The sequence below is a fragment of the Monodon monoceros genome, unplaced genomic scaffold, assembly GCF_005190385.1.
Source record: "Monodon monoceros isolate NGI ecotype Baffin Bay Population unplaced genomic scaffold, NGI_Narwhal_1 Super_Scaffold_3, whole genome shotgun sequence".
Taxonomy (NCBI): Eukaryota; Metazoa; Chordata; class Mammalia; order Artiodactyla; family Monodontidae; genus Monodon; species Monodon monoceros.
The window spans coordinates 95298342-95313689 of NW_021703780.1; the positions used below are offsets into that span (position 1 = coordinate 95298342).

Sequence of the window (15348 nt, forward strand, 5' to 3'; positions counted from 1 at the left end):
TAATGGAAAATAATCTGAGAAATGTATGTATATAACTCAATCATTTTGTTGTACATGTGAAACTAACACAATATTGTAAATCAACTATACTTCAATTAAAAAAAAAAAAGGCAGTGGGATGGCCAAAACAATCATGAAAAATAACAAAGTTGGAGGACTCACACTTCCTGATTTGAAAACTCACTACAAAGCAACAGTAATCAAGACAGACTGTTACTGGCATAAGGATAGACATACAGATCAATGGAACAGAAGTGAGAGTCCAGAAATTAACCCATGGTCAATTGATTTTTGGCAAGGGTGCCAAGACCATTCAGTTGAGAAAGAACACTGTTTTCAATAAACGGTGCGGGGACAACTGGAGAGCCACATTCAAAAGAATGAAGTTGAACTCCTACTTTACACCATATACAAAAATTAACTCAAATGGATGAGAGCCCTAAGTGTAAAAACTAAAACTATAAAACGCTTAGAAGAAAACAGAGGTAAATTTTTGTAACCTTGGGTTTGGCAATGGATTCTTAGAAATGACATCAAAAGCACAAGCAACAACAACAAAAAGATAAACTGGACTTTGTGTAAATTTAAAACTTTTGTGCTTCAAAGAACACCATCAAGAAAGTGAAAAGACAGCCATAGAACGGAAGAAAATATTTGCAAATCATATATCTGATAAGGGACTTATAACAAGTGTACAAAGAACTCTTACAACTCAATAGTAAAAAGAAAAATAATCCAATTTTTAAATGGGCAAAGGGGAAGGGAATGAGGGGAGGAAAGAAATAGGCGAGACAGATTAAAAGGTACAAACTTCCAGTTGCAAAATAAATGAGTCATGGCTATGAAATGTACAGTGTGGGGAGTACAGTCAATAAATATATGTTTATATGGTAACATACAGTAACCAGACTCATCATGGTGATCATTTTGAAATATATAGAAATATCAAATCACTGTGTTGTATGATAGGAACTAACAGTGTTTATGATAGGAACTAACAGTGTTGTAGGTCAATTATACTTCAAAAAAAAAAACACAGAAAAAGAGAACAGGCTTGTGGTTACCAGAGGTGGGGGTGGGGGGAGAGACAACTGGATGAAGGCAGTCAAAAGGTACAAACTTCCAGTTATAAGGTAAACAAGTGCTAGGGATGTCATGTACAGCATCAAAAATATAATTACCAGTAAATCCTCAGAGTCCTCATCACACACAAAATCTTTCTATTTCTTTAATTTTATATCTATATAAGATGATGGATGTTCACTAAGCCAAATTATGCTGTACACCTGAAACTTATACAGTGCTGTATGTCAACTGTATCTCAATAAAACCGGAAGAAAAAAATGGGCAAAGGATCTGAATAGGTGTTTCTCCAAAGAAGGTATATAAATGGCCAACAAGCGCATGAAAAGATGCTTACCACCACTAATCATTAGGGAAATGGAAATCAAAACCACGAGTTACCAGTTCACACCCAGGAGGATGGCTGTAATCCAAAAGTCAGATAATAACATAAGTGTTGATGAGGATATGACTAAGCACCTTCACACACTGCTGGTGGGAAAGTAAAATGGTACTGCCCCTTTGGAGTACAATCTGGCAGTTCTTCAAAACGTCAGAGTTGCCACCTGAGCCAGCAATTAGACTCTCGGGAATATATCCAAGGGAAATGAAAACATGTGTCCACACAAAAACCTGTACACAAGTGTTCATAGCAACATTATTCATAATAGCCAAAAGGTGGAGACAATCCAAGTGGCCATCAGCTGATGACTGGATAAACAAAATGCAGTATATCCATACAATGGAATATTATTCAGCTGTAAAAAGGAATGAGGTATTGACCCATGCTGCAACATGAATGAACCTTGAAAACATTATGCTAAGTGAAAGATGCCAATCACAAAGACCACATATTATATGATTCCATTTATACAAAATGTCCACAACAGGCTTAATAGACAGAAAGTAGGTTAGTGGCTGCTTAGAGGACAGAGAAGATGGGCATGGTAGGCTTAAGGGGAGATAGCTAAAGGATAGATATAAAGCATCTTGAGGTTATGTAAATATCTTAAAATTGATTGTGGTAATGGTTACACAACTCTGTAAATATACTAAAAACTACTGAATTGTACACTTTATATGTGTGAATTGTGTGGCATATGATTTAAATCTCAATAAAGCTATTACCAAAGAAGGGGGGGTGGGCATCATACCTTCTTATTTCTCTCTCTCAGAGCATTCATTCTGAGGTCTCCTCCAGCCGACCCCAGCTAAGGTCTTGGGTGCAACTTCATGAGACACCTCAAGCCAGAACTACCCATCTAAGCACTCCCAAATTCCTGTGACTCACAGAAACAGAGATAATAAATGCTTGTTGCTTTCAGCCACTAAGTTTTGGGGCAATCTGCTATGCAGCAATAGATAACTAATATACCATTTATTTTTTAAAAATATCGTTTGAATTTGCTTGTATATTTATGGGATTTCTTGGAAAGGATACTCAAGAAATGGTAAAAGTGGTTGCCCCTGGGAGGAGACTTCTGGGAGGATCACTGAGAAATGAGAGCAGGGAGGAGGCTTACATCTGATTAAACACCATATTATCTTTTGAATTTTGTTTCCCGTGCATGTATTAACTTTTCCGAAAAGTAAGTGAAAGTCTGGAAAAATTTTTAAAGATTAAAAAAAAAAAAGTCAACAAGTATCTGCTGCTTATAGATAAAGTCTAAACTCCTGACCATGGCTTAGAAGGCATCCGCAATCCAGCCCCTCTCCACCTTCCCAGTCTCAGCTCTCACCTCCCCTTGTGCTAATTGTCTGTGGTGCCCAAAACACACCAGGCTATTTCCCTCCTCCACACCTTCAATCATACTGTCTCTTCTGCCTGGTTCCCCTTCTCATCCTTTAAGACTCAGCTCAAATGCTGTTACTTTTTGGAAGACTTCTCTGGCTGTCCTTAATGTGTCAGAAGTGTGTGCCCCCAAGATACCCTTGCATGATTCAATCATTTCATATGTCATCCCATAGTGTGATGATCCAATTTCTTTCCTGCCTCTCCCATTAGACTATGAGCTTCCGGGGAGCGAGGACTCTTACTCAGGATTCCCTGAGCCTAGCCTGACACACAGAGGAGGCTGTCAGTAAAGGACTGATGTGAGAAAGAAAGGAAGGGAATAGGGAGAGAAGGAGCAAAGCAAAAAAATGCAAGAAGGGAGGGAGGGAAGGAAGGTGGAAGGCAGGAAAGAAGGAAGGAAGGGGGAATTGGGGGAGCAAGGAAATGAGGGAGGGAAGAGTGGGAGGAAAAAAAAAAAAAGAGAGAGAGTGGGAGGAAAGAAATTCCCCCAATGTGCTCAGCAGTCTCATCACATTCAACAGAGACTCGCTGGATGAACAAAATCCCAAACCAAATCTGAAACATAAGCCAAGGAAGTGGGGAGGGATGTGGATGCATATTCTAGGCTGTAGTGACACTGCTGCTCCTACCTCAGAGACCCCTGATGATTTAGGACACACATCTGGGAGGCTGGAAGATGCTCACCTCTGGCGCACCAACCAGCCCCTGCTGCCACCTCCACCATCAGTCTCCCCAGCGCCCACTATATCTCACACGTGCTGTTTGCCACCGTGATTCTAGCACTGGGCAGTGCCTGACACATAGTAGGCTCTCGACACTGAATAAATGTGGTCAGAATCACCCCCCTTCTGTGGATAGAGGAGTCTCACTTTGTGAGCATGGCCTTGTCTCTTCTCTCTGGGACTCAGTTTTGTTATCTGTACAAGGGAGTTGAGCCAGCTGATTGGTAAGACCCTTCCCAGCTGACAGTCTATGACTTCTTAAGGCCTTTGATCATCTCAGCAAGTCCAAAGTCTTTCACCTGAGTAGCAAGGACCCCTCACAAGCTGCTCTTCACTCAGACTATGTCACAAGAATAACAGTGACCATTTACTGATTGTTCACACTGTATACCAGGAACCACACTCAGCATTTCAGCCCCATGGTTTCATTTCTTTCTTTCCATCACCTCTGAAGTAGGTACAATAATCACCTCCATTTTACAGATAAGGGAACTGAGGCTCAGAGAGGAAACCCACTTATCCAAGGGACACAGCTGGGAAGTGGCAAAGTGGGAATTCTAAGTCCTCCACCACTTCCCCACACTGTCCCCTCAGACCCTCGACCAGGCTTCCAGTCTGAGTCTCTACTCCAGCCAGCAACCTCCCCTTGGCTAACCTCACTCAGCCCACAGGTAAACACTGAGTACATACACCTGCCAGTTGTAACTTGTAATCTGTGTATTCACGTCCTGTGTTTCAGTTCAGGGCTAAAAACAGGTTCTAGATCCATTTAGACTCATGTGAAGTTTCAGCTCCTTCTTTCACTAGATGTGTGACCTTTGGACAAGTCATTTTAACAGATGAACAGTAAATGACATAACGAATGTGAAAGTGTCTAGCACCCGAAAATGGGAAAGACCAGGTAAAGAGTAGCAGAGATATCCTGAGAAGCCTTGAAAAACTGACCCCTGGGACTTCCCTGGTGGCGCAGTGGTTAAGAATCCTCCTGCCATTGCAGGGGACACGGGTCTGAGCCCTGGTCCGGGAGGATCCCACATGCCGCGGAGCAACTAAGCCCGTGCACCACAACTACTGAGCCCGCATGCCACAACTACTGACGCATACACGCCTAGAGCCCAGGCTCCTCAACAAGAGAAGCCACCACAATGAGAAGCCCGTGCACCGCAACGAAGAGTAGCCCCCGCTCGCCACAACTAGCAGAAGCCCACACACAACAACAAAGACCAAACACAGCCAAAAATTAATTGATTAATTAATTTTTTTAAAAAAGAAAAGCTGACCCCTAACTCCACAAAGAGCCACCTGAGTCTCCCAGCCTCTCTACTTAGCATTCGACTCTTCTGGCAAATTCATCCTGTCTCTATTCCCATCCTGAATGTCCCTTTATAAATCCTTGGGCTTTCTAGTTAGACAGACTGAGTTACAATTCTGGCTCCACCACTTACCCCCTGTATGACCTTGGACAAATGACTCTTTCCTTTCAGAGGCTCAGTGTTCTCATCTATGAAATATTCATAGTGGCACCTACCCCATAGGATTTTTGTGAGGATTCAATGACAGTATGCATGTAAATGTTTAGCATATGGTCAAGCATATAGTAAAGGCTCAGAAAATGTTAACTATTTTCTTCCTGATTATTATCAAAAAATTTGGATTTAATCAGCAGGCGGTTCGAAGCTACTACCACTGTTAATAAACAGTTAATAAACAGTTAATAAACAGTTAATAAACAGTGGTAGTAGCTTCGAACCGCCTGCTGATTAAATCCAAATTTTTTGACCCAGTACTCAGAGCCTTGCACACTGTAGCCCCATCATTCCTTCCTGGCCTCTTTCACTGCTGCTCCCCTACGTGGATGCCACACTCAAGCCAGATGTGGCTTTCTCTCCTCTGTGTCTCTCCGTCCATGATCTTCCTCTCCATTCAGAATGCTCTCTCGCAACTCACACCTGTCCACACCCAGCCCCACTCAAGCTTCACCTCCCAACTAAGGCGGTATCCTCCTCAATTGCCCTGGTCTTCCACAGCACCTAAAGCTGAGCACGTATTAGTGCTCAGACTGTCCAGGATGAGGCCTCTGTCTGCACTTGTCTAACCCACAGTAGCCCTCTTTCAGTGGTCACACCTGATTTCCCTTTGTGGGAATTTATCTTTCTCCCCTATCAGTTCATGTGTCCCAGGAATGGGTATGTGGCCGAGACCTTAGACAGTCACACTGATTAATTAAGAGGTAGACACTTGACCAAAGCTAGACAATCAGAATCAGCCCTGGAACTTTTGCTGGAACCATTGAATAAAAGCTCTTTTTTATTCCACAGGCATTGCTTAGCTGAAGCAATGTAAATTCAGAGCTGCTGGTAGCCTTACTTATAACCTTCAAAAGAGAAGTGAATTTAAAAGTGAGCCAACACAGAGGAACCAGGAAATGGAGACTGACTGATTTTTTTTTAATATTTATTTATTTATTTGGCCGCACTGGCACTCAGGATATTCGTTGCTACATGCAAACTCTTAGTTGCAGCATGTGGGATCTAGTTCCTGACCAGGGATCAAACCCAGGCCCCCTGCATAGATAGGGTGTGCAGAGTCTTAGCCACTGGACCACCAGGGAAGTCCCAAGAGATTGATTTTTTTTTTGGAGTATAATTGCTTTACAATGTTGTGTTAGTTTCTGCTATATAACAAAGTGAATCAGCTTTACATATACATATATCCCCATATCCCCTCCCTCTTGCCTCTCCCTCCCACCCTCCCTATCCCACCCCTCTAAGTGGTCACAGGGCACCGAGCTGATCTCCCTGTGCAATGCAGCTGCTTCCCACTAGCTATTTTACATTTGGTAGTGTATATATGTCGATGCTACTGAGAGACTGATTTTTAATGACATTATTTGAGCATCTGAATCTATCCGTGCCTGAAGCCAGTGCTCTTGAGTTTTAATGTATGTGAGCCAAAAACACTACCCTCTTTACCTTATTTTATTTTACTTTTTTTTTTTTTTTTTTTTTTTCCGGTACGCGGGCCTCTCACTGTTTTGGCCTCTCCCGTTGCGGAGCACAGGCTCCGGACGCGCAGGCTCCGCGGCCATGGCTCACGGGCCCAGCCGCTCTGCAGCATGTGGAATCTTCCTGGACCGGGGCACGAACCCGTGTCCCCTGCATCGGCAGGCAGGCTCTCAACCACTGCACCACCAGGGAAGCCCTTTATCTTATTTTAATTTACTTAAGGCAGCTTGAGTTGGGTTTCTGTCACTTTTCACTGAAAGACTGCTGACCAGTATAGTGATTCACCTAGATGGTAAGCTTCCTGAGAGCAGGGATTGTCCACATGCTGCATGGCATGGACAATAAACAGCTTGAGTAAATGTTCACTTGAACAAGAACCATACAACAGGCATTCCCTCTTTTTTTTTTTTTTTTTTCTGTCTGCACTGCATGGCATGCGGGATCTTAGTTTCCCAACCAGGGATCAAACCTGTAGCCCCTGCAGTGGACGCACAGAGTCTTAACCACTGGACCACCAGGGAAGTCCTTCTAATTCTTATCTGATACAAATAAGGCCCTCTGCTTCTCTGCAGTTTCTCTGAGGATGACTGATTTCTCACTTTCTGAGTGGAATGATCTTGGTGAAAGAGTTATTCTAGGAGCCCCACAGGCCTGAAAGAGATACTTTAAATCCACTAATCTGATTAGTCCCCCACTGTACAGATGAGAAAACTGAGATTTAAGCTAAAAAGTGGTGGCTTAACACTACATGGTGAGTCACAGGCAGAAATAACTAAGACAACCCTCCCCCACCAGCGCAATCCCATGACTTGTAGTCTAGTGCTCTGTCCTCTGCCCCCTTTTTTTTTTTTAAATTAATTTATTTATTTTTGGCTGCGTTGGGTCTTTGTTGCTGCGCTTGGGCTTTCTCTAGTTGCGGTGAGTAGGGGCTACTCTTCATTGTGGTGCGCAGGCTTCTTATTGAAGTGGCTTCTCTGGTTGCGAAGCACGGGCTCCAGGCGCGCAGGCTTCAGTAGTTGTGGCACGTGGGCTCAGTAGTTGTGGCGCACGGGTTTAGTTGCTCCACGGCATGTGGGATCTTCCCAGACCAGGGCTCAAACCCATGTCCCCTGAATTGGCAGGCAGATCCTTAACCACTGCGCCACCAGGGAAGCCCCTGACCTCTGCCCTTTATTAAGCAAAGTAAGTCAGTCACTTAGCCAGAGCTCAGAAATCTCTAAGTAAAATACAATGAACGGCTCAACTCTGATAACTGCCCTTAGGGGTGGGGCGAAACACAAGGGAAAGAGCACTGGACCAGGAGTCATGACTAGTTTACTCTATTACTGGCTGTGTGACTTTGGGTAAGACCTTTATGTCTCTAGGCTCAGTTTCCTCTCTCTATAATGGGGGTGGAGGAAGGCAGGGTTTGAAGGAGCTGATTCCTAAGATCCCTGAAATTCTATATTTACATGGGGGTTGTTGAATAGTTCATCAAATCCCCAAGATTAAACCCACATGGATTACAGAGAATTGGATGGATTACAGCGAACTGGAAGGCCAAGAGGTCAGTAAACCATCTGCAGACTACAAATCAAGGTTCAGGATATGGGAGTTCCAGCTGAGCATATATTCTTTCCAGCTCGCCTTTTAAGAGTAGAATGGAAATCACCTTCTGGGTACTGATAAATATGGAGATACGTCCCACATCCTACAATTCTCCTTTCTCACTTTCTCCAAAATCTTAAAAGACCTCCATCTAAGTCAATTGGAGCAAGCCCACTAGAATGTCCACACTGAATAAATGCTGCCTTCTGCAAGGTAGTCCTTTTGGGAGTTTGAACAATTCTTCCAACGGGCCAGAAATTCCTCCCAGCATTTGTAACAGTCCTCTTGGGGAAGCAAACCAGCCTCGTGATTTTGCCTTCACACCTTGGCTTTCATCTCAAGTGACAGTTCTCATCTTGACCACCCATTGTGTTTTCTTCTTTTTTAATTTTTTAAATTAATTTATTTATTTGGTTGTGCTGAGTCTTAGTTGCAGCAGGCGGGCTCCTTAGTTGTGGCTGGTGCGCTCCTTAGTTGTGGCATGCGAACTCTTAGTTGCAGCACGCACGTGGGATCTAGTTCCCTGACCAGGGATTGAACCCGGGTCCCTTGCATCAGGAGCGCGAAGTCTTAATCACTGTGCCACCAGGGAACTCCCATCCATTGTGTTTTCTACACTTGGCCATTTCCAAAAATCATAGTCCTCCTTTAAAAAATGGAGGTTTGGGACTTCCCTGGTGGCGCAGTGGTTAAGAATCCGCCTGCCAATGAGGAGGACACGGGTTCGATCCCCGGTCCGGGAAGATCCCACATGCCACGGAGCAACTAAGCCTGTACACCACAACTACTGAGCCCACGTGCCGCAACTACTGAAGCCCACGCACCTAGAGCCCATGCTCCACAACAAGAGAAGCCACCGCAATGAGAAGCCCGTGCACCGCAACGAAGAGTAGCCCCCGCTCACCGCAACTAGAGAAAGCCCGTGTGCAGCAACGAAGACCCAATGCGGCCAAAAATAAATAAATTATTTAATTTAAAAAAAATAGAGGTTTCCCCTCAAAGACGATGTTCAAGAGTATACACACCACAATACAAAGACAATTTCCTACAATGTTTTGAGGAGTGGAACCATCAGCAAGTGACAGAACAGCTTCTTCAGGAGGTCTCTTTTGAAGGGGCTGACACTTGTTGAATATCCTGAGGTGCTTATTTTGAAAAACCATCTCTGCTGCATGATCATCACATTTTCCCTTCTCTTTCTCAACCCTGGAAGGCTCTAAATGTTTTCCTTCACCAGCCTTCATCAGCCTCCTCCTCCATCCCTGCCATCCCCTGGCCCAACTGTCCTCAGCCCAACTCTCTTCCCTGCCTGCAATTAGGCAAATGCCCAAGTTGCTGAATCTTCAAAATCTGTCTTCGATTGAAAGGTAGGCAGTGATGGGGGACTCTAATGGATCCTGGAAAACTGTCTCAGCAGTTCTTACTCCCAAAAGGCCCTTCTCTGGTTTTTAGGGCAAGGTGTCTGTCTTAACCAAACATTTCAGAGGGTCCCAGAGACTCATTCCCACTAGGCATGGCACCAGAACCCTTCCTGCCTTGGTGGGGGTGGGAGGCTGGAGACCTGCTCTCCAGAGGCCCATGTTGCCAGGTGTTGTCAACCACCTACACTTCAAACGTTGGACAGACACTACAGACAGCCTTCTCTTTAACACCACCCTCCATCCTTTCCCAACTTTATAGTTTATAAATTACTCTTTCATGAGTTCTTGGACTCTTCTCCACTGTTTTACAGATGAGGAAACTGAGCCTCAGAGAAGTAAAGTGAAACATCCAAATTGATAACGTTAGCAAGTTAAAGGTCACTGTCAGATCTCTTGATTCCCCATCTCATTTTTTTGTTTTTAATTTTTTAGGTCACGCCGTGTGGCATGAGGGATCTTAGTTCCCCTACCAGGGATCAAACCCGTGCCCCCTGCATTGGGAGCACAGAATCTTAACCACTGGACCACCAGGGAAGTCCCTCATGCTTTTTTCAATGCAACAGAAATTGCTCACACCTAGAGTAACTCCTCATTCAGATAGCTATTTCCCTTAAGAGCCAAGGGTCTCTTTCTCAGAGACCCTCAGAAACTCAGACATAATGCTCATCCATCAATAAACGCAATCTGCCCACATCCAAGCACACAGACCTATAGACCCAGTTCTAAGGCTATGCCCTCTGACCCAAGGTGTCTCTCTCATAGAATCCCCTCCCCACTGGCTGCTTAGAGTCAGCGAAGGAGGTGTGTCTTTAGACAGAGGAGCAGAATCTGTCTCTGACTCCTCCAAGAAGGGGTCCTGGAAGAAGAAGCCCCTTCCTCAGCGTCTGTTCTAGAAGTCCCACCCCCGCCCCTCCCCTACCTGCCAAGAGCTGCATCCAGGCGCAGATCTTGTAGACCGTGGCCGTGTTGCAGAAGAAGAAAAGAGCAAAGCAGGTGATGCAGCCGAGGATCAGCACCATGGAGAGCAGCACGAAGAAGGCGGCCGCCTTGAAGGCGCCGGACGGGATAGTGCTGAAGTCGGTGAACGAGCCGCGGCAGGTGAGCTCGCGGCCCGCCAGCCCGCTGCCCACACAGTAGTGGAAGAGGCCGAAGTAACCAGGCTTGGGGGTGCTCACGCTGTCGCCCACCCAGTAGGGCTGGATGAAGACCACCACGTTGATGATGGCGAAGCAGATGGTGAAGATGGCCCATAGCACACCGATGGCCCGCGAGTTCCGCATGTAGTGCTCGTGGTAGAGCTTGGAGGCCTCCTGCGAGGGCAGCATGGTGCCCGGGGGCGGGGCCGGCGGCGGCTTGCGGGGGCCGCCGGCCCGGGACCGACAGCCGGGCTGCCGGGCGGGAGCTGGGGACGCACGCGAGAAGGGACCCTAAGCCAAGGAACCCGCGAGGGCGGGGCCTGAGGCGGAGCTGAGGGGACCTGGGGGCTGGTATGGAGGAGCTAGGAGGGGGTCATGAGAGTATCGGGAAGGTGTCAGGGTAGGGGGAGACTGGCAAAGATCTCCAATTCGGGGACATAGGAAGAGGCCATGTGAAAGTTGGGGGGCTGGGATGAGGGAGCTGGAATGAGCACAGGAGAGCTGGAGGCGGGGCGCTAGAAAGTGGTTACGGTGGCGTTGGGGAGGGGGCTTGGGGGCTGGTACCAGCGAAGTAAGAGGGGACCGTGGGGAGATGGAATGGAGGCTGGAGACCGGCAGCGGAGAATTAGCAGCGGGGTTTTACAGGGAGCTCGGAAGGGAATCTGGGGGCTGGTGTTCGGGGTAAAAGGAGGTCTGGTATTGGGTGTCTAGAAAGGGGCTGTGGAGAGGGGGGTGGGCGCTTCTACGAGGGGGTAAGAAAGGGATGTAAGGGGTTAGTGCCAGGGGACTGGGAAGGTGATATGGGGGCTGGGACAGGGAGGGCGAAGAGCAGGAACCAGGATGAGGCTAGAGGGACATCGGGGGCCGGAGCCGCAGGGTCTGAACAGGGGGCGAGGGGGTTGGGAGGGTCCCTCAGAAGACAGGGCTCGGGGGAGCCTACGTTTGGCGGGCCAGGGCTACAGGGAGAGAGGTTTTCCAGGCCAAGGGGACGAGGGACAGGCGCCGGCAGGCAGCCCGAGCCGCGAGGGGCGGGCAGTGGGCAGGGGCTGTCCCCAGGGCGCGGGGGAGCGGCCGGGCCCGGGTAGGGCCAGGGATGGGGGGTGGGGGGCGGCTGCCGCGCGCCCAGGCCGGACGCACGCGGAGGCTGCGGCCCCGGGAAGGGGGTGCGGGGAGACCAACCTGGGCCCGGTCCGGAGCAGTGGGTCCGGGACTGCCACGGCCTAGGCGCCGCGGCTCGGCGCTCCGAGCGGCTGCTTCCCGTGCCCAGGCGGCGGCCTCGGCGCGGCCTCCATCTTGCTCGGGCTCTCCCCGGGGCGCGCTCCCGCGCGGAGGCGCGAGCTCTCGGGCACCGGCGCGGCCCGACGGAGGCGCGTTCCTGCCGCCGGCGTGCGGGGCGGAGCGGAACAGGAAAGGGAGCTCGGGTGTCCGCCAGTCCCGGAGAGGGGTCGGCACGGTCCGTGGGGTCCCCCAGCCGGAGCAGTAAGCCCCCGCCACAGTAAGGCCTTCTAATTGGGGGGACCCCCCTCCTTCCGGCCGGAGCTGAGCGATTGTGGGTCCACGCAAAGCCCATGGGAACGCTGCACGGGCAGAACAGGGTGTTAGTTCACAGCGTTTGAACTGATCCCTTGCTCCCAAATTACCTCGGGTACAGCCTACCACAGTGTCTGTCGAGTGGCACCGTTACGCTTCCAGTCCTTTGGGTCTTGGAGGCGTTGAAGGTTCCCAGAGTCTCCTAGGAAATCGCCAGCACCTCTGGGAGAGGGAACCTCCTAAACTGTTAGCGGCCCACGCCCGCGGTGGGGATTCGTTGGCCGCCAGTGTGTGGAGCTGGGCCTGGAGAGTGGGACACGGGGTGAGTATGGGGAACAGGAGAAAAGGAGGCTGGGAACGTGTTGGTTTCTCTCCCTACACTCTCCCAGTGCCTGGCATGAAGCGGACACATCAGGAGGGTGTGTTAAAGAACGGAGCATAACAGTCCAGGCAGTTTGCGGTTAGGCCCGAGAAAATGAGGGGACACTCCAAGGGAGCCAGTGCAGGTCATTTCTTCCCTGCAGTGAAATACCTTTTGGCTTAGGATCTGCCAAGATGATCTGGGTTGTCATCCAGAAAGCTCTGACTACTACTTAACTGTCTCCGTGACCTTGCACTTGCTCTCTGAACCTCTATTTCCCCATCTGTAAAGTGGGCAGATTAAGCCCCACTTCACAGGTGTTGAGAGGTGGTGAAAGTAATCTGTTAGTAGGTTCCAAATACTGGACCATACACAGGGATCAGTCTGGTGAAATTTAGATCTATGTGCAAAAAAACCACGTAATTATCATCATGTGAGGTTGCCACCTGTCTTTTTTCTCCGGGGTAGAGGGACTGTTTTTTTTTTGTTTTGTTTTGTTTCTGAGATGATGTACTTCCTGCCTTACTGGTATAAAAAATTCCATTTTTTAAAGAAATGGTGATGACAGTTAATGACAGTTGTTCCCCCCCCCCCCGCCGCCAGTGGCTTTATTTGGCAAAATAAGAAACAGGCAGTGTTATTTCCTTCCAAAATTAAAAAAAAAAAAATGTGCAGTCCCCCACAATTTGGGGACCACAGACCCATGTGAAGTCATCTCACCTGAGACAGTATATTCAATCAGTTTGGTTTCCCCTTCCACTGGTTCCTTGAAGAGGCATCCAGGCTGTCTCCTGAGAACCCTAAGATCCCAGAAGCATGAGCTGGAAGGGGCTGTGAAGAGAGTCTCATTCTACACCTTCTCCCACTTGACAGATGGAGAACAGAGGCCAAAGAGAGGGATTGACTTGTACAAAGAGGTGAGTCCATCCTGCCAATTCAGGTGATCAACCTGATTCATTAATTTATTTCATCCACCCAATAAATATGTGATAGGCTCCTGCAATGTGCCAACAGAGCACTATGCTAGGCCCTGGGAGAAGATGGTGGGTAAAACAGATGTGGTCCCTGCCCTCCTGGAGCTCACAGCTTCATGGGGAGACAGAAGGTGCTGGGAAGAGGGGGGAGGGAAGTCATCCTCAAAGGGCACCTCAAAGTCTCCTTCTGTGGGTGCTCCTGGTGTGGGTACTCCTGGTGTGGGTACTGTTCTGAATATAAGTTACCGGAGCCAGAAGTTCCATCTTTTCTCCTTATTCTGCCATGAATTATTGTCTTTTTTCCTATCCTGCTGAGCCAAGCTAGGCACTCCAGGAAAAAAAATTACAGAAGTCCACTTAGTACTCTCTCTCCAGGGAAGAACTGAGAGTTCTTGCTAAGATGGGCCCCCAGCTCCTCACTGGTTTCTCTGTTCTAGCTCTGCAGAGCGATGACACCCTGGAGAGAGCTGCCTGCCACCCACACCGCTTCTGACATCAGTACTTTGTCTTTAAAGAAACTCCTTTCCCCCTCACTCAGGCCCTGGATTTGGTGAGACTCACCCTACTCCTCTCCAGAACCGGGCAAATGATCAGGCCTGGACAATGAACATATTCCATTGTTCTAGACACAACGATTGGCTCTGGGTGGGCCCATAAGCCAAGCCAAATAGTTGAGAATGATATCCAGGTCATTTGTTGCAGTTTACGAGAAAGAGATTGTTCCCCTTTTACTGAGTTTGTTGAGCTGGGGCTTCAGCTTCAACCACAGGGGGGCATCTTTGACACTCCAAGCAGAGAGATTGTCTAAGAATAAAATGAACACAAAGAGAAGCTAAGAAATGGAAAGAGACAGTCCTGGTGACATAATTTGAGCACCTGGATCCATCCATGCCTGAAGACCTACTTCTGGATTCTTCTGTTAGGTAAACCAATGAATTCAGTTTTTGCTGAAGCCAGTTTGTGTTGGGTTTTTGTCACTTCCAGTCAAAATAGTCCCAAATAATTTACCTACATCTCCCCCAACCCGGACTGGTGTACTGGATTATTTATATTGTAGAAAAATGCCTGAAAGGGTGAGCTACTCCTGACATATAGGAACCCAAAGGCAAAAATTTGAGGTGCATCTCTGCCACTGTATGACCTAGGACGATGATGCTACTCCTCACAGCCTCATTTTCTTCATTTATAAAATAGAGAAAAACATCCTTCCTTCCTACAGATGTTATGAGGATCAAGAGAGAGAATGCACGGAAAAGAGCTTTGTAAACTGAAAATGGCTTTATAAATGTAAGTGATTGTCATTAAATTTTAATAAGTGGCTTGCCCAAGGAGTAGAAATTACAGTGGTATTGGAAAGACGCTCTCAGAGCCATAAGTAGCTGGGACAGAATGTCTCCTCGTTTTCAAGACTAACCTTGGGGAGTCTTCCTTTCCTACAGAAAGGAAGTCTGAGAGCTCTCCACAGGAAGAACAGAACAGGACAGTTGTGAGCTCAAGTTGGGAACTTTAGACCATAAGGCAAAGATGATCCTGGACCTGGATGAGAGAAGCCCCCAGGGCACTTCCAGCCAATATCCTAGCAGAGAAAGGTTTGTGACTTGTCAGATACCCTTATGCCTAAAGTAAGTGTTCAGTTACCTTGAACGGTTATTAAGCCCTTACAGCATTCTAGCTCCCCTGATCTTTGCTTTAGATATATTATCTCATTTAATCTTCACAATAACCCTAAGAGGTAGTGTTATGGGCTGAATTATA

General features: G+C 47.6%; 1 protein-coding gene across 1 annotated transcript; it reads right to left on the minus strand.

Moving 5' to 3' along the window:
* Window positions 1-5942: 5942 nt before the first annotated feature.
* LHFPL4 (LHFPL tetraspan subfamily member 4) lies at window positions 5943-12298 on the minus strand. The gene is made up of 3 exons (XM_029243337.1): window positions 11908-12298; window positions 10512-10994; window positions 5943-5953 (listed from the first exon to the last, which is right to left on the minus strand). The coding sequence occupies exons 1-3, from the start codon at window positions 12296-12298 to the stop codon at window positions 5943-5945; spliced, it is 885 nt and encodes a 294-aa protein (XP_029099170.1).
* Between the last annotated feature and the right edge of the window lie 3050 nt (window positions 12299-15348).

Excerpts from the sequence above, each read along its gene's own strand:
- LHFPL4 (XM_029243337.1), bottom strand. The coding sequence starts at position 12,298 with ATGGGCTTTGCGTGGACCCACAATCGCTCAGCTCCGGCCGGAAGGAGG. Across the intron at positions 10,995-11,907 it reads CTGCTCCGGACCGGGCCCAG|CTCCCGCCCGGCAGCCCGGC; the intron begins GTTGGTCTCCCC and ends GTGCGTCCCCAG.